Below are 19,075 nucleotides of genomic sequence, written 5' to 3'. Positions count from 1 at the left end.
GCGCAGCCTGTCAGGAGGCGGGGCCGCCGCCACGCAGGCCGCACGCGGGGAAGGCTCTCCGGCCAGGGGGAGCTCCGGGCCACTCCCGGCTGCCCTCAGGACCTCCGGCCCTCAGTGACAGACACGTATGGCTCTCGAGCACGTAAAGAGCTTTAGGAAGATGCTGACCGCTTATTTTCCAAACCTAAAGAAGACGAAGCTGGAGGAGACAGTCAGTCAGCAGCTTGGATTCCAGCCAAACACCAGGAAGCACTGATGGTCAAGAGGACGAACTGCAAGCCGGTTCTGGCGTGCAGCCCGAGCACCCCAAACAGCACAGATGGGCACCTGACCGCGCCTGGTCGCTCTCCGCTCAAAGCGGAGGAGAAGCCGGGCATTTTCTCCAGGAACCTTCCGGCTCCTTGGTTTTATCACAAGGAGCAAGCTTTGCCACAGGCCGTAAGAGCACAGACTCAGAGCTGGGATCTGGGCTTCCCACCTGCTGGGTGTGCTGAGCCTGGGTTTTCCTCATTTGAAAAATAAATACCATTCCTACCCTGAGAGGGATTCCTAGGACTGTGATGAAATAAAGCATGGCAGCTGCCCTGCAGGACGCCTGGCTCATGACGGGCCTGAGGCCTCGTCTGCACACACGACAGGGTCGTCCTCACACGAACACCTTGTGGCCGTGCACAGAGGGCGGACACCAGAGGGCTCTGCGCTCACCACGGGTGCAAAATCTCTTCTCCAGAAGTGCCTGGGAAGAGGAGGTGGTTTCATCGGCCGGGAAGGAGAAAGGAAGCGGACGGGCCGGCAGTGCTCGAGGACTCCGTCCTCCCGTGAACACGCACGTGAACACAGGAAACTCACCATCATTCCTATGGTGAATGTTCAGAGTACTTTCCAACATCACTTGGCAACATAATTTTCCACAGGTTTGTTCCTCTTAATTTTTTACAAGAGCTCGGTGACCAGGACCGGAGCTCACGAAGGTCCCAGCTCTGCTCTGTCCCTTGTATCTGTCACACGTCCACTTCCAACCTCTCATCTTCTACACCTGAAGTCTACCTTCTGTTCCTAAAAATGCAGACATTCCCTGCCAGCCAGACTGGAGAGCCCGCAGTACGCACCCACGGCGGCAGACGCCAGACGGGAGGGGACGCTGCCCGGGCCGCGAGGGCCTCGCTGCTGGTGCCGTCAGCCACACAGTGAGGCAAACCGGCCGCACAACCCAAGTTGGAACCACGTTTCCAGCTCTGGGCTGGAGGGGAAGCAGCACCAGGAACAGCTAATAATCACAATGTAGGTTTAAACTCAAACTCCTTGTTGAGCGTCTCCATTTTTCCACTCGGTCACGGAGCTGCGGTTGACTCCCCCAAGCTTAGACATAAAGCATATTGTTAACAACTCGCATCGACAGAAGTATCATTACAGACCTCGTCTGGATGGCAACAGCGGACAAAGCGCTTCTCTATTCTTCGTCTCTGCAGTGTGGGAAAATTCTCCTTGAAAAAGCCTGATTTGGTCCTTCGACTGGTTTGTTTCACGTGCCCCTTTACGAGTTCCTCTGTCGAATTACATCCGTCTCCTACATCTCTCTGGACGCCCACTCCCGCTACGGGACTGCGGCCTCCACTGCTGGCTGCGTCGCTCAGGCCTCTCCTGTCTGCTGCCGGGCTCCCCCGTAGCTCTGAGCTGTGTGTGGAAACAGTCTTGCGCGCTGGCAGGAAAACTGCAGGGACATTCATTCCAAGCTCTCTGAAAGGTCATCAACGTTTCTGACAGGCGCTTCGTCCTCGCTCTGGCGCCCGGCCAAGGCGGAGGCTCTCACGTCTTCCTAAGCACTGTGTCAAGAGGTCTGCTCCCAGCTGCACCGACAGCCACAGCTGCCGTGTTAAATCTGAAGCATAAAGATGCGGCTGCTCCTCCCGCTTGCCCGGGAAGGGACTCTGCGCCCTGGAGGGAGAGCTGTGCTCCCGCGCTCCGTCCTCCTGGGAAAGGGCCCATCTCCGCCTCAGGACGTGGGCATGCGGTCAGCTCAGGCCTCAGTGGGCGCTCTGGCACCCCACCTCCTTCTGCAAGGGCTGCTCTTAAACTCCTCGAGGAAACAGCTCAACCCGAGCTCCCCAAACGTGAGCCTGTTAGTAAGGGGGGGAGCTGGTTACCAGTTACTGCCTCCCCGTCCCCAGTCCACCCAAACCCACCCTTCCTCTCCTTACTTTGTGACCCTGGGGCAGGACCTGAAGACACTTCTCTGCCCAGCTGGGGGATCCCACGGGAAGAAAGGACTTCTGTCCCCGGCCCTGGGCTTTGGGCTTTCCTCAGCAGGTGTGCTTCTGGCCAGGAGCACGCAGGAGGCCGGCAGGGCTACCCTGCGATTCTGCCTGGGCCCCTGCCTGCCTGCCCGCCCGCCTGCTCCAACGGCACCTTGGCCACGTCCACGTCCTCAGGCTGGGGGTGGCCTCTTCCAGGTGTGTCGGGGGGGCTCAACTGTACCCCTGTTCCGTCTCCTTCAGTGTCCCCCCCGCCCCTGGGGTTGATCCCCGTTACTAGTTAACAGTTACTCTGTTCGTTTCCCAGTTCAAGTGACTGGTGTATTTTGTCTCCTGACTGGACCTGAATAACTCAGTGCAGACCCTGGAAAACCCCACGGTGTGCACAGCCTTAACGTCTTCTGCCTAGAAGGGACAGCTCTAAAGCTGGGGAGAAAAGAGGCAAATCGGTAGGAAGCCTCCTGCAATCTGTCCAAATGCAAACTGTCAGCACAAGTCTGCACCGCGACGGCAGCAGGAGTTGAGCACGACTGGTGAGGCTGGGACGTGGACGAGCAAGAATGAGTCCCCCACTCGAGCCCCCAGGCTCCTCAGGAGAAGAAAGCAAGCCAGCCTCCCAGCAGCTCTCACAGCTGGGGAAGGGGGCGGCCGCCCAAGAACGCAGCATCGGTGCTGAGTTTCCCCACGGGAAGAGGGGCCGAGAGGGGTTTCGGGTGTGAGACACAAGAGTTAAACGTGAAGCGCCCCTGTTAAGGTGAAGGACCCTCAAGTCACCTCACACCAGGCAAGGGCACCTCGAAGAGGACACTGAGTGAACGAGGCCCCGGGGCCCCATCCCCCTGTGGTGTGAGTCCCCGCGCAGCAGCCAAAGAAGCACCTGCCGTTTCCGGTGAGTTTAGGAGCTGAGCCATCAGCCCGCTCTCCTTCCAGCCCCGGCCTCTCACAGGGGTGAGCTCGGTGGCGAGCCTAGGAGAGCAGCGGCCTCCAGGTGACACCCCTCTCTTCCTCGTCAGCGGGGGCTCTGGGTGGCCTGCCTGTCCTGACGTGTGCCCATGAGACTCACACCCACAAGGGAACTGCCCGCCCCCAGCCCTGCAGAAGGGAGCCTGCCTGCAAAATCAAACTGGGCCTTTAAAAAGGGCAGCAGGGTCAGTCCGGAACCTCGTTTGCAAAAACACCTGGACAACCAGGGACGGCCAGACACTCAGCGCCAAACTCCCAAAACACAGGCACCGACCTGGAGGGCAGGGATGTGGCAACCCTGAACCTACACCAAAACCACTTGTCAGCGGAACAGGTCTATACATTCATAAAACGCGGAGATTTTGGGAAAAAAAAAAGGAAGACAGCAACTACAGAATAAAAAGGGGAAATAAAAAGAAAACTCAAGACTGACCCTTGACAGGAGGCCTGGGGAACTGAATGGTCAGCTGTGTGGAAAGTACACGGAGGTGGCAAGGCAGCAGGGAGACGAGGGGCAGCGAGGGGCCCAGAGGAGTACACAGTGTGGCTGCTATTTCCTCTGGGTCTTGCTGGACTCATTTAAAATCAGAAAATGAGAAATAAAAATGTAAACTCCATTTCAGCAGAACCAGAAGCTGCTGAGCCCTGAGTCCCAGGCATGGGGGGCCGGCCAGCAGCAGCAGCGGGGGTGGGGTGGGGGGTGGCCCAGGCGTAGGGGGGCGGACAGCAGCAGCGGGGGGGGGGGCGGCCCAGGCGTGGGGGGGCCGGCCAGCAGCAGCAGCGGGGGTGGGGTAAGGGGGCCCAGGCGTGGGGGGGCCGGCCAGCAGCAACAGCGGGGGGGGGCAGGGGTGTGTGGCCCAGGTGTAGGGGGGTGGCCAGCAGTAGCGGGGGGGGCGGGCGGAGGGGCAGCCCAGGCGTGGGGGGCGGCCAGCAGCAGCAGCAGCGGGGGGGGCAGGGGTGACAGAGGTCAGAGGTCAGTAGGGAAAGCCTCCAGGACCCTGGGCCTACAGCAAGGGGCACCGCATGGTTTTGGGGTGGGCAACCCACGTTGCTCGTTTGCAGACGTGAGCGGAAGAGGCCTCGTGGCCGAGCCCAGGCATGGGCGGGTCAGGCCCTGAGCCGCACAGCAGATGGGGCCACGCTCGGGCCCAGCAAGGCTCCGCGAAGGACCCCGCAAACCCACGGCCACCGCCCTGCCGCTGGTCAGAAACAAGGCTGCCCGTACAAGGCTCCTTAAAACAGCCAACCCATGAACAACTGACCCGCTTCAAAGAGGGGTGATCAAAACAGAGCCATCGCTGCAAATATTCAGATATTCAAGATAAAAGGAGGAAGAAAACAGAAAAAAAACAATCTCAGATGAACACTTAGAGAAAAACGCTCCCTCCTGGCAGATGAAACTGAGACCAAAACTGGGTGGAGGGGATGGCTCAGTGGCAGAGCACGTGCTTAGCATGCACGAGGTCTTGAGTTCAATCCCCAGTACCTCCTCTAAAAATAAATAAATAAACAAGTAAACCTAATTACCTCCCCCTCCAAATTAAAATAAACAAAAATTTTTAAAAAGACCAGAATTTCACTACAAAATTACAAAATAGTTATTAAAGCAACTGCCCCTGGGATGCAGGGGCACAAAGCAGAGATGTCAGAGCCCCAGAAAAAGAAAGGTAGCAGGTGTCCAGAGGAAAGGACCACGTGGTGGGGAGGCCTGCCGGCCAGCTTCCTGGCCACGTGCCCGCGGGCAGCGCCTCAGACGCGAGGCTCACTTGTGTCTTCATTGTGCTGTGCGAGTCATTTAAGAACATGTTCTGTGTACAAATTCCCTACCAGATATATAACTTGCAAATTTTTCTCATTCTCCTTCTTAGTAGTGTTGTCGCACAAATGCTTTTCCCATTTCAGCTGTTTTCCTTGTCCCCTGTGATGCTGGTGTCGTGCCTGAGAAACCACCGTCTAACCCGAGGTCGTGAAGACTCACTCCCAGGTTTTCTCCTAAGAGGGTCACAGTTTCACCTCTAACACGCCGTCGATCCACTCTCAGTTAGGGCCTGAGGGCGGCGTGAGGTGGGGGCCCCACTTCACGTGCGGACTTATTTCTGGACGCTCAGGTCTACTCCACCGATCCGTACAGCGTCCATGGTCTCCATGCAGACCGGGCTCAGGGTCCTGCCACGGATACCAAAATCCACAGATGCTCACGTCCCCTGGGCTCAGCCTTCTGAGCCTGCAGGTTATGTAACTGTGGATTCAACCGGGGATCAAGAACACTGCCCGGTCTGTGACTGGCGGAGCCCCAGATACAAGGGCTGACCGCACGACCGTCCTCGCGCCGGGACCACACTACACTGCCTTCTTACTGTTGCATTTTAGTCATTTTTGAAATGGGGGAGTGTAAGTCCTCAACTTTCTTCCTTCTCAGGATTGTTTTTGTCTGTCCTAGGCCCCTTGCATTTCCATATAAATCTTGAAATCAGCCTGTCAACTCCTGAAACAGTCCGCTGGGATTCTGACAGGGATCGCCGCAAGCCTGCACAGCAGCTGGAGAGGGTTACCCCCTTAGTAGCAGCAGGTCTGCTGCTCCACGCAGACGGTCTCTCCACTGATTTATTTAGATCTTCCTTAATTTCTCTCAGCATTTTTAATATAGTTTTCAGTGCACAAGTCTTTTTGTTTTGTCTTGTTTTTTCAAATCAACATTTTCCTTGGAGCTCCTAACAGGTGTCTGCTCTGGGCTGCCCTGAACAGGGCACGGCGAACAGGAGCTCCCGGGCTTGCACGGCTGAGCTTTGCGCCTCGCTCCAAGGCCCTCCGCTGGAAGCACGAGGCACAGCTGCTAGTGCGTGCTCAGGACATTTCAGTAAACACCGCCCCAAACGGAGGTGAGTGATGTTTGTTCTCTAAAGCACATCTTTTCCCTTAACCCTTTATTAAATATAAATGCAAATTGAACAAAGATTCAATTCTTTTATGACTTTACATATATTATGTTCTTTAGGTTTTAGAAAAAAATGCAATGTGTAAAACAGTCAAAAATGTTTCTGTAGCTGGATTCAATATAAATATTCTACAACTGTGATTTAAGTTAAAATATAAGAAAGTGAATGGACAATGCAAAAGGGAGGATTAGACCCTATAAATGAAAAAATCGGCATATTGTATCTAATTAGAATTTTATTATGCTTGCGAATCTGCAATTATTTTTGTAATTATGGAAAAGAGAAGGCCTCTGTGGGTTAGTCCCTTTGGAATTTTTTTTCTATAAATAAAAAATCTAATTCAAACCCCCCAGATGACTAATTGGTTTTTCAAAACTCTGCTTTATGGGATAAAACTCCAGATTTCTCCTTCAAAAAATTAGTAGTTGGCTACCAGGGAGTGTGTAAGTTTTGAGCTTCTCTTGTTAAACACATTCCCGAGCATTTTATCCTTTTCTTGATGCCACTGTAAACAGAACTGTTTCCTTAGTTTCGTTTGGGGTTGCTCCCCGTGAGTGCACGAAACGCAACTGACCCTCGTGTGCTGGCCTCGTATCCCGCGACCCTGTCGAGCTGTTTAGCAGTTCTAACAGTTTTCTTTCCTTCTTCTTTTTTTTGGTAGATTCCTCAGTAAAGGTTTCCAAACACATGACAACACAATGCAGACAGTTTCACTTCTTCCTTTCCAATATGGATTCCTTTTATTTCTTTTTTTCCCCCTAACTGTCCTGGCTGGAACTTCCAGTACTAAGTTTTAAAAATTCCCTGTACCTCAGTTTTCTCAAGTATAAAACCAAACTGATCACAACGCTGCTAACGGTGAAGAGGGAACTGCACGGCACACGCAGAGCGCTTCAGGGCCGCTCTCCAAGAGCGCTGAGCACGCCAGGTCGGCCACTGGGCGCATGTAAGAAACAAGTCCACAGCAAACGACACAGCAAGGCTGACAATAAAAGGCTGACACGGTTGTATCAGGCAAACAACAGCCAAAAAATGTAAGGGAACAGGAAATTTACAGAATACATGGTTGAACTGAGGCCAAAAAGGCAGCCGAGACCAAAAAAAAAAAAAAAAAAAAGCACATTTTATGAGAGGAAAACGGTGCTGTGCCCATCAGCATGTAACTGCGAACATCTCTGTACCAATTCAGTGTCAGCACTCACAGCACAAAACTACAGGAGGTAAAGAGAGAAACTGGGAAGTGCTCACATGGCCAGATGGACAAGGTGACGCGGATGGTGAGTGTGCCCACACGCACGCAAACACACACTCAGTCTGCGAGAGTTAACGTGGGCGATACAACCAAAAGGTCAAAGAGGTTATTTCCGGGTGGAGAATAATAAACTCAACTTTTCTCCTCTGTACTGAATTGACTGAATTTTTTCCTGTGAGCATGGACTAATTTTATAATTTGAAAAAATACATTAAAAAACTTTCTACAGTGTGAAGGGCAAAAACCCTACACAAAACCCTATTAGTCACCTTGAAGAATTAGAAATAGCAGCATCAATCTCTAAACTGCAGGAAATCTACAATAAAAACTTGGATTTCCAGAACTTTGTGGCAGCGATTCTCCGACAGGAGCTTGCCCTCTTGTAGTGCTCTTGGGTCTCTCCAACCTGATTCCACCAACCAAGCAAGAACTGGAGACCCTCTGCAAGGGTTTATCAGAGTCTGTGTTCTCAGCAAGGGTTCTCAGCAAGGGTTTATCAGAGTCTCTCAAGATGTCTGTTTTTATTCTTTATGTTAACATGCTAATACGTTCAATTTTGTTAGTACTTATGCATAATTTGTAATTTCATCTCATAATACAACTCATATTTACAGCTTCATTTAGGCTATGTTTGTATTACTTTCTATGCTTTTAAAAGATGCAGGATTGATGTACATTTAAGCCAAAGGCAAATAGCTTATAAAGCTGATTATCCTTGCTTAGCATATCTGATTGAAAAGAGGTCAGGTTCCCGCATGTTTTCCAGGACAGCCATGTCTACAGCCCTGAAGTCATTCTGAGCTGTCTTAACTGAAAATCACTTTAATAAGAAAAAAAAAGGCTTTTCTTCTGCTACAAAAACCTGACTTTACCAGTTTCCAATATCAAAATATGCAAAAAAGGATGTGGCCACAAATTAGTAAGGATCGAACAAATGCAAAGAATGTAACTACGAGGAAACATTATAAATGCCTAAAAGCAGGACACTAAGAATGCATTTTTCATAATCAGGAGTGTTCAATTTATTTTAAAAGACAACTTAGATTTCGTCAATGACCCCGAGGCACAAGTCTAGGCTGAAGCTTTTGAGAAGGTTCTTAGCTCCAGGTGGGTGATTAAGGCAGAGGACCAAGGAGGAATTCTGACTCTGTCATCAGAAAAAGCCCTTAAGGAAGGCAGGGACCCTCTGCCACTGTGGCAAAAAGCAGCTGTGTCGCAGAAACTACAAACGACACGCCTAGCAGCAAAACACACGTGCAGAGAACATTCCCGTAACCACAGCCTGGAATCACCTGCAGATGTTTCTCATGCGTCTCTTTAACGACTAGTCAAAATCTCGCTAAAAACGAAAGCCTATGATTACTGCAATCCAGGAGTCGAGGGCTGAGGAGAGTTTTAGAGAGCTGCCGCCTGGGCCAGCAGCAACGTCTCTGACACTCGCGTTTCCAGAAGAACATGGAGCAGCCTGACGGCGCACAGACGGGCAACTTGAGCTCCTTCTGGGGGTCCCACGCCCGAGAACGCGACGGGGACCCCTCCTCACCCAGGTGCGGAGAGAGGAGCGCCTCCCACACCACGTGGCCCCGGACAGCCCCGATCCTCCCTCCAGAGCAGCAGCCCCAGCCGTCTCTGCCCCAAATCTGGCATCACCTTGGTTCTTGGATTTCTGAGCCCACGTCTGCTGCCCCAGCTTCTGAACACGTCCAGGATGAAACCAGGTCTCACCACACCCCGGCCCTCCTGCCCACACCACATGCTGGGGTAGCCCTGGCCTGGCTCCACCCAGTCACCACGCCCTGGGGGCACTTCTGTCCCTGCCACGTGCTGCTCCTTCCAGCTGGGACACTGCTTCTGAGAAGAGGGGCCCGCACCCCACCCTGCCTTCCTGCTGAAGAGCAAGCCCTGCACTCCTGCCCCTGCGCACGAAGGGCTCCGTTTTCTCTTGTTGACTGTCAAGCTCCAACTGCAGGGTGAGAACCAAGAAGGTGCCGGCTTTCGCCGTCCACCCCACCCCCTCGTACCCGCAGCTTCCACAATGGCGCCTGAGCACTGCGCAGGCCTGTCAACACCACCAACCAGCGCTGGCCCGCGAGACAGGGGCTCGGCCAGCAGGCCTGTCCAGGCCTCAGGGCCCGGCGCGTCTGCACTTCTGTCCTTTTCCTCACTGTACGCCGCCACTGTCTGTGATGCCTCCAGCATTCTCTGACTGTTAAAAATTCAAATGTGATATATTTACTATTTCCCCAACTCTCAACTTCCTATTTTTTTTTAACTTCAAATATGGTGTGGAAAAATTGGTAAATTATGTATCTGATAAGGGGTTAAGACTCCGGATATACAGAGAACTCTTAAAACTCAGCAACAACAAAACCCAAACAACTCAATTCAAAAATGGGCAAAGGACCTGAACAGATATGTCTCTAAAGAAGATGCACAAATGGTCAAGAAGCACGTGAAAAGCAGCCCAGCGTCTAGTCATCATCAGGAAACGCAAGTTGGAAGCACGGGGAGACCGCAGCCCACACCCACCAGGATGGCTGCTCTCAAAGACAGAAGAGAAGAGGTGCGGGAGAGGATGTGGAGAAGGGGAGCCCTTGTGCACGGCTGGTGGGAACGTAAAACAGTGCAGCCACTGTGGAAAACAGTGGGGAGGTTCCTCAAAAAATTAAAAATAGAACTACCGCATGATCCAGCAATCCCACTGCCGAACACATACCCCTAGAAGAAATGAAAGCAGAGTTTTGAAGAGATACTTGCACGTCCACAGTCATAACAGCATCATTTACAGCAGCTGAAACATGGGTGTGACCAACCCAAACGTCTCCCGTTTGAATGGATAAGTAAAAGGTGGTCTATGCATACAGTGGAATACTACTCAGCCTTAAAAAAGGAAAGAAATTCTGACACCTGCTACAACATGGATGAACCCTGGGCACGACCCAGCTGGCGGCAGGACCAAGGTGGGCAGAAGGCAGCTGGTGACAGGTCCCACAACCGCTGCGTGGGGCAGGGCACCCATGGCCGAGTGCAGAGAAGAGACCCAGAAGGGGCCACAGGAAGCACAGGGTGGCTGGATAGGAGGGGAAGGGGCAGGGACACTGAGAGGGACCCTGTGTGGACGAAGAATGTGAAATGGCATCAGCAGCTTCTAGAGCAGCCCCCGGATCTGGGCAGGGTTGAAGTGGGCGCATCCCACAAGCAGAACCCGCGCCAGGAGCGTGTCCTGGAGAGACCCCCATGCGCACTGGCAACACGTGGGAACGCCCAGCATCCTGACGCCGGGCACGAGGTCAGTGCTTCAGAGGCCCCAGAGTGAGCCAGCGCCTCCGCGTCAGCAAGGGAGGCAAGGTGCCTGGCTGGACAGCTGAAGGAGGGAGGACTCAGGGCCCTTGTGGCCTCTGGGAACAGCCCTCACCTGCCTGGAGGCCCCAGCAGGGGCAGACATGCTCGGACATCATCCCGCCCTGGGCTGCAGGTACAGGTGGGGCCCAGAGAGAACCGGCTGCCAGACGTGGAACAGGGCACCTCCTCACGCAATTGGGGGTTAGGGCTGAGGTTTAAAACTTGGTCTAACCTGCCCCATGTGGCGCATCTTCAGAGAGAGAGAAGGAAGCCGGCTGCAGAAAGGAGGGCCGAGCACAAGGCCTGGAGGAGAGACGATCAGCAAGCGTCACCCTCGAGCAGGCATCTCCTTGTGGGGAGCTGGCCAAGAGGGCAGGCATCTGAGAGTTCTGGGAAGGGATGGAAACTGAAGGGGAGCCAAGGGTCAAAGGCCAAACCAGGATGGAAACTGAAGGGGAGCCAAGGGTCAAAGGCCAAACCAGTAAAATAAGCAGAAGTCCAGCTCTTCTAGGACAAGAGAACCAAACTCTGATTAGAAACGAGAGCATCGCGGGGCGGGTGCGGGGCTCACGGCTCAGATGGCACAGCTGTTACCTGTGTCCGCTGGCAGCTCATTCAGCCTCCGCTTCCCATCTCCTGCGGGGACGCCAAGGACACAAGCCCCCCACGTGTCTCAGGTGCTGGAGAAATGGCGTAACAAGTCACAGCAACCCATCAGCCAACCTCATGTCTACGACCCTCAGCTGAGGACCCACGTGACTCTGCTGCTCTCAGCTACACAGCCGTGGGTGGGGCTTTCACGGGGGGAGTTCCCGATTCTTCTGCATCTGCCATCGGTCAGCACGGCTGCGCCATCTAACAAAGACTGTGCAACTGACCTGCAGGTGTGTGCGTGCGTGTGTGTGCGCACGTGTGTGCATGCTGCAGCCAGCACGGGGAGTCTGGACACCACAACTGGGTAACTAAGGAGACAAGGGTCCACATTGCTGCCCTGTAACCACCCTGCCACATCCCTGGGCATCGGGGTCAAAAAAACAGAACAACTTCCAAGACGGAATCATAAGTTTCAAAAGCTGGGCAAATCACATAATAGTCATATATGCTAGAGACACGTAAGAGTGTTTGCAGAAAGCCCACATTATCCCACATTTCAGATGCCAAATTACCAACTTTTCTCCTGAGATCAGACCAAAATAAGTTCTAAGCGGTTTATCTGCCATATTCAGGGTGCTCGTGTGGGAGCAATGACAAACATCTGGCCATGATACTCTCTGGAATTCTGGCTACTTCTTCCTGGCCAGAAAGAAAACACTAAGTTTTCACTGGAAGAGCAACTGCCGGCCCCCGAGCACGGACTTGACGCAGACTCTCTGCCCTCCCACTTGCCACACATCTAAGCCGAAGCATTTGCAATTCTTGAAGGAAAGAAGGGCCACTCTAAAAATTCTGAGCGTGTTCAAGGAAGGCGAGTGTGAGCAGACAGCACAAGGACAAAGAACGCTCCCCCGCACACTCACAGACTGGGGCCCTGCCGGGGGGGGGCTCACTCGCCCCAGATGCTCTGTCACGAAACTCCACTCCTTCCACACGCCGACCCCCCAGACACAGAAAGCTGTGACCCACGTCACTTCCTCTGCCGGCAGTGAGCGACCAGCAACTGTGCAGCTCTGGGGACCGCCCCCCGCCAGTGCAGGAGCCACTGCCCTGGGAAGGATGGAAGTCACAGCCCGACCCCCCTGCATGGCCCCTGGGACAGCGGGTGCGTCTCCCACCCAAGAGGGCCTGGAGCGGAAGTGTCTCTACTCCTCGACTTTGCACACACGAGTTCCAGATGGTTTCTGGAACAGCTCAGAAAAAAAGGCTTTCTCGAGTGAGACCAGACTTCTAATTTCAAAACCACAGAATTCATTTAGTTAACTGAAAACGAATCATGACTTGATCAAAAAACTGGCCACTGACCGACCTTCGAGGAGCTAAGAACCCTGTCAAAAAATGTCGAACATCACTTAAAATAGGACACAACTGAAGCCGACCCCACAGCCTCGCCCTGCTCCCCCCGGCCCTCCCTCCCTTCTCGGGGCCACTACTGCAAAGGCTCTCCTCACAAAAGAAGTATTTTACTGCAACTGGTAATCAAAACGAAGATCCACAAAGTGCATCCTACGGCGTTGCCTTATGTAACCCTAACAAGCGTACGTTTGTTGCAGCAAATGATTTGTGTGGACGAGGTAATCATAGATACCGGTGATTACTTACAAATGAGGTAAATGTTGCCTTTAGCACATGGTGTGGATAAAAGTCCCTATAAATGCACAAGACAATGCCACGTGAAACTTTAAAATGTCAGACTTTTACAAGAAGCTTCTGCCTCTTGCCAGCCTCCTCCCCAGGCTCCCCAGGGCCCTCAGCTGTACTGTCTCTGTGGTCCTCACAACTCAGGGCATGGAAACTTCACTCCTCACAACTTGTGGCAGGTCGGCTCACCGAGAGGCTCAGCTCATAATCCATCCAAGGAACCACCCCCAAAGACAATTTTTAATGGTACAATTCTCATGTTTTTATAGCCATTAAAGTTTTTTACCTTCTTCAGCCATTAAAATTTTTAAAAATTTCATCTTAAGCCGCAATGAGATACTACGTCACACCTCCTAGGATGGCTGGAGCCAAAAAGTCAGGTAATAATATGTGTAGGTGAGCATGTGGAGAAATCAGAACCCTCATAGTAGCTGGTGGGATGTAAAATGGTGCAGCCACTTTGGAAAGCAGTCTGTCAGTCCCTTAAACAACACAGAGTTACTGCACAGCCCAGCAGCTCCGCCCCTAGGTACCTGCCCAAGATAAAGGCAAGCATGTGCCCACACAAAATCGTGTGCACGAATGTCAGGGCAGCCAGAACGTGGAATGCCCGCCAGCTCGTGGATGGACACACGGTGAGCCATGCAGTGGGACGTTACTGCCCATAAAGAGCATGCAGCGATGGCACGCGTGAGGCATGACGCCAAGTCAAAGCAGCCAGTCACAGGAGACCACACACAAGTCCACTGAGACGACACGCCCACAGCAGTGACATCTGTGGAGACAGAGAGCAGGTGACTGTGTGCTCAGAGCTGAGAGGAGGGGCGTGGAGGCCTTGGGGACGGGAGGTGCCAGCTAAAGGGTGGGGGTTTCTTTGTGAGGTGATGAAAACATTCTGGAATTGACTGTGGTGATGGTTGTGCTTATCTGCAAATGTATTAAAAACCACCGAACTGTACACTTTAAGTAAGTAACTGTCCGCTTCTGTGAATTATATCTCAGTGAAGCTGTTAAAGAGTTTCAGCTCAACTTTACCTGTCAACACTGTTACAAAGCGGACCCTGGCTTCCAGCTTCAGACCAGCTTGCCTTGTGGGCAGCACGTGTTCTCTGGGTCTAGAAGGAAGAGCCGAAAGACCAGCCCCTGGAACCCGTCAGCCACCACCCGGCTGCCCTGCCCGCAGTCCCGGCTCTCGGAGCACCTGCGGTTGCTGTGGGGCCTGCACTGGTGGGAAACCAAGTTCACGGGCACAGTCTTGGGGCGGGAGACCGAACAGAACTGAGACCGCAGACAGAGCGCGCCCTTTGCACAAGGCGCAGCGAGGGAGCGAAGGCCGTCCTATGTGTTGGGGACAAGCCTGAATCGCTGAGTCACAGACTCCGCCTGCAAAGACAGGCACCAGCAGGCAGGGCTTCAGGCCGGGCCACTATGCATTCTCACTGAGGCAAAATACACCATTTCAAAAATGACGAAATGTCAAAATTCTTCCCTAAGTTAAAAAGGTCCCTTAAGAATAAAACTTCAGTGTCAAACAGGGGGTCCTGCACCCTCCGCGCAAGCCAGCGCTGTGGACCGTCTGTGCATGACAGGTCGTACCAGCACGTCAGCCCTGCCAGCTCACGGACACTACTGCTTAAAACCTGAGAAAAATAAACCAAAGAAGTACACAGTAAGACAGCTGTAGGCGGCCCGGAACCCGAAAGAAAGAAAACACTTGAATCCTGAAGGTCAGAAAACACAGCTTTAAAGGGAAAACCAGAAACACTCGAAGAAAGCTTGTTGCCTAAACTAAGCTTTGACTGCGTTCATTCAGCACACACTTATTGGCCCGATCCAAACGCCGACGCAGGCCTCCCGGATCCAGCTTCCCAGGAGGAGGGGCCGCAGGGCTCTGGGGGCAGGAAGCGTCTGCCACCAACAGACCCGCCTGGCCAGGGACCTCACTGCCCTGCACTGAGCCCACACCACCTACAGCTGCAACAGCAAACTCACCTGACCGCAGCAGTCCCTCGGTTCCAACATAAAGGGCAGGGGTGGGGTCAAGGCACAGAAGACCCCTGGACGAGTGACGGTGGACAGTGCTGGAGGCCCAGGGAGCAACCAGCTTTGAGCTGTGCATCTCTGGGGTCTGTGCACTGTGGCCCCAGAGACATGGGGAGAGGGACAGGGCACACCTGCCTTCCCAGGCAGCCCCTTCCGAGAGCTCTGGGGTGGCAGCTCTGGGGAGGGCGCTCTGCATGCTCGATATGGCCCCTCCAAGTCGTCATCTGGCAAAGCCGCCCAGCCTACTGACACCAGATACCAGAGCTTCAGAGACATTTTCCTTCCACAGACTGTGTTCCTGACTCGGGGCAAGAGCTGCTGGGACAGCCTGCAGGTCACAGATGCCGTGGGGCACCCCCACCCAAGTGGTCCCACTTTTCCACCCCTTGAATCTGGACAGGCCTGGCAGCCCGCCGTGGTCAGGAAAGCCTGGTGGGAGCCCCAGGGCATGAATCCCAAGCCGAGACCTCGAGGGACATGCAGCTCCCACTTCTGAGGATACTTCCACCACCGTGCAAACAAGGCCAAGCTGGCTCCCTGGAGAGTGAGGCTCCGGTCGGGGCCCCAGACGTGTGCAAGGCCACCCTAGACCACTCAGCCCTCTGAGCCAGCCCAGAACCTCCCAGTCAACACTCACACATGCGGAAATATTAAATATTTGTCGTTTTAAGTTACTAAGTTTTTGGATAGTTTGTTACTTAGCAAATCTAACTGACACAGTTGTGGACGACAGGGTACGTAGAAGTGGAATACAACCCACTTACCAAAAAACGCACTGAGTTTTAACTCCCTCCAAAAAGTGTGCATCGGGCTAACACGACTTGAACAGGGCCTACCCCACTCAGGGTGCACACCAGCAACCTGATTTGCTAACTTCTGCCGGCGCATCACAGCACCAAGCCTGATGGCGCCGTCTGGACAACAGAAACCACCTCATTCATTAAAACTTTGACAGGCTCTTTGTATTTTGAACCTTTACAAAATGCTACCTCTGATTTGAAAGTTAATTTCTCAGAGAGGGACTACATTTTATTTGTAACTTAACAATAAATGTCTGCTTTTTTCTTTTTGGGTCCTAGGTTTAGCTGATAAAAACCATTAAGATGGACAAAAAAGGATGCTCTGAAAATAAACCCTAAATAATGCAATCCTTTCCTTTTCTTCCTTCCTTCTTGCTTTTTCTCTTTCAAAAAATTTGAGCCCGTTTTAAGCCTAGATCATAGCAAATGTGCTCACTGCAGGATGATCACATGGTGGATTTTCTTCCCGACATTTGTCTGGAAGCGACCTGGGAGCCCAACGAACCCCCAGACCTTTGCCCCGTTTCCTACAGGTGATTCATCAGAGCACCGCGTGAGACAGGAAGCTCTGTCGGAGCACCGGCAGCCACCCCGGGTCTCCAGAGCTCAAAGGCAGCCTGTCTCAAACCACCTTCCCTGCCAAGGCTGCCTCTTGCAACACAGGGGTGATGGGGGAAGTTGGACAGACAGGTCCTGCCAGTTCCAAGTACTGCTGCCCTGATGAAACAGCACTCATTCAACTCCTCCTCAAGTAAGGCCTTAAAGGAAGCACTCAGGGCTCCTTGAGTTCAGACACTAAGAATCAGGCCCTGGGTAGTGCTATCAAACACTCATGCAAGAGGGGCCGGTGCACCCTGGGCTCCAAGCAAGGGGGCACCTCCACTCCCCCATCTCCCAGCAGCCTCTCGCTCCCTGCCCTCCCTCCTCTGCGCCCCCTCGCATGTGACGACTCCTCCTTCAGGAACTGCCAGAACCTCAAGGAAGTTTCCTCTGAGGCTCCTCACTGCCCAGCCCCCTGCCCGGCCCACTGCTCAATCATCTTCTTGTTTTCTGTGTAGCATCCTGCCTTCTCCACAGGCATCCCCAAGCACAAATGAACCTCCTGCTCAAGTTTAAGTTCATTCTCTTGTCTTTACTTTTGTGACTTTAAGGGCAGGAAAAAGCTTCTAAAGGCATTAAACTAATATAAAAATATTAGAAAAAATATATTTATGCATTACTTGTGAAAATAAGTAATTTTTAAAAAGAACATTTGAATGCCATTTAGAAAACCAGGAAAAGTGTTTCCTAATATTTGCTATATTCAACTACTTTTGCCAACCTTATCAGAGCAACCTATTATTAGGGAATCTTCAAAATAAAAATTTTATTACTGCTGACCTAGAAAAACAAGTTCTGTGCTAGCACTGTGCAAATCTCCTTCGTGCCAGGCTCTCCACGAGGGGAGCTCAGTTCTCACCCCAGCCATCCCAAGCAGGGGACAGGAGTCACCCCCACATTCAGATGAGGACGTGGACACGAGGGGCTAAGGGACAGCCCTGGCCCAGGAAGGGTGGCTCAGCGAGCAGGACCTGGGCGGCGACAGCCCGGCTCCAGCCCACGCTCTGCAGCCCGCAGCCGACCTCTAGAAGCAGAAGAATGTGAGGACCATTTTATCCCAGAATTTGAATGGAAAGACAGGAGAACACCACTCCTCACACTGAAGGGAGAAACGCAGACTCACTGTTCTCAAGGGCTTGATTGTGTTACTAAAGCCACTCCTGGTCAACCTGGTAAACAGGCACCATCTAACCAGCAAGATGGAATTTCACACATAACACTTGACTTCCAGAAAACGTCAGGAGTCATGCCTCCAGAACGCATGCTCTCACCTCGACGTCAAACACCTCCATGGTGTCGTCCAGCAGCTGCACCCGGATGTGCAACCTGGCCGGGGTCCGCACCGCCGCCGCCGACGTGGGGGTCTGCCCGGGCTCGAGGGTGCTGACGCCCGCGGGGGTCTGGGCACCCAAGCGCGTCCCTGGGGTCTGCAGGGCCCTGTACGTCCCTTCGGTCTCCCCCATTCTTCACCAGCGGAGTGAGGGTACACTGAAACAAACAAGAAACCCAAACCACCACCACCAGTTACTGAGATGTTAAAAGAAAGTAAGAACATTACAGAGACATGGGAATTCTCCATGCTTTTTTGCAGTTCTATGGGTCTTAAATTATGTCAAAACACAGATTTAAATGGTATTACCTTCCACGCATACGTGGGTTGGTGAGCCTAGAACACTAACAAGCACCACCCCCAGAACAGTGTTTCCCGGACGCCCTGCAGGCACCAGGCAGCACGTGAACCCGGTTAACCCACAAAGCCTTATGAACGAGCCACTTCACCACTACTCACCGGGGAGGGAGAGGCCGGCAGATGGCCTGGGGTTCCCCGGCCCACCTTCCCTCCACCAGCCAGACACTCATGTGCTGACCACATGTCCTAAGTGCCGGGCAGCGGCTCTCAGCAGAGCTCCTCGGGCACACAGCACAAGCTGCACGGTCAGGGCCCTCCTCTGCTGACTCGGGGGGACGTGCCAAGGAAAGCAGACAGACAGCCAGGTTTGTCCTGGCCAGCTATGCCCTCCTCGGGTGTTCGGGTTGCGTCTCACAGGCCAGAGTGGGTGCCACCAGGGCTCCGGGAGGTGATTTCAGACCTGGCACCGATGGCCACCGACGCCAGCCTGGCAAGTGTCATGAAGGGCACAGACCTGGTGTCAGGTCTTCCCTGCATGCACCGTGCCCCAGTCTCACCCTCACAATAACCTTGTTGCCATCACAGCCACCGCCACCGAACAGATGATGACACCGAGGGTCTGAGAGGGTCAAGGAGCCGGCCTGGGGAGACGCTCGTGCCCTTTTCAGCCTTTGCTGGGCCAGCGGAAAGGTCTCCAGGTTTCAGCTACTAAGTTGAACAGAGCCAATCGCTTCATCGTTTTTAACAAAGAAAGAGCAGGCTACGTATCACCCAGAATCTACTAACACTGTTTGCTTTTAATTATACTTGTTAACACAGTTACCTTCTATTTACGGCAAATTCCCTTCTTAAATGTTTATTTACACATGAAAGTCAATTTAAAGAAAAATACTTAGCAGCGAAACACAGCGTGGCAGAAACAAATGCCACGTGTTTAACCAGGAAAGCACACAGCGGCTGTG

At 53.0% G+C, this 19,075-nt stretch overlaps 1 protein-coding gene across 5 annotated transcripts in view; it reads right to left on the bottom strand.

Annotated features, from left to right (window-relative positions):
• FARP2 (FERM, ARH/RhoGEF and pleckstrin domain protein 2) overlaps positions 1–19,075 on the bottom strand; it is an 82,031-nt gene that overhangs the window by 50,734 nt on the left and 12,222 nt on the right. For all 5 annotated transcript variants that reach the window (XM_031452625.2, XM_064485378.1, XM_064485379.1 and 2 more), the window contains exon 2: positions 17,755–17,971. In XM_031452625.2, the coding sequence (XP_031308485.2) occupies positions 17,755–17,946 (192 nt within the window). In that variant the 5' untranslated portion in view covers positions 17,947–17,971. The remainder of the gene's footprint in view (positions 1–17,754; positions 17,972–19,075) is intronic.

The sequence above is a fragment of the Camelus dromedarius genome, chromosome 4 (genome assembly GCF_036321535.1).
Source record: "Camelus dromedarius isolate mCamDro1 chromosome 4, mCamDro1.pat, whole genome shotgun sequence".
Taxonomy (NCBI): domain Eukaryota; kingdom Metazoa; phylum Chordata; class Mammalia; order Artiodactyla; family Camelidae; genus Camelus; species Camelus dromedarius.
Note: the sequence above shows the minus strand (reverse complement) of the source record. Positions and strands in the feature narration are given on the sequence as shown.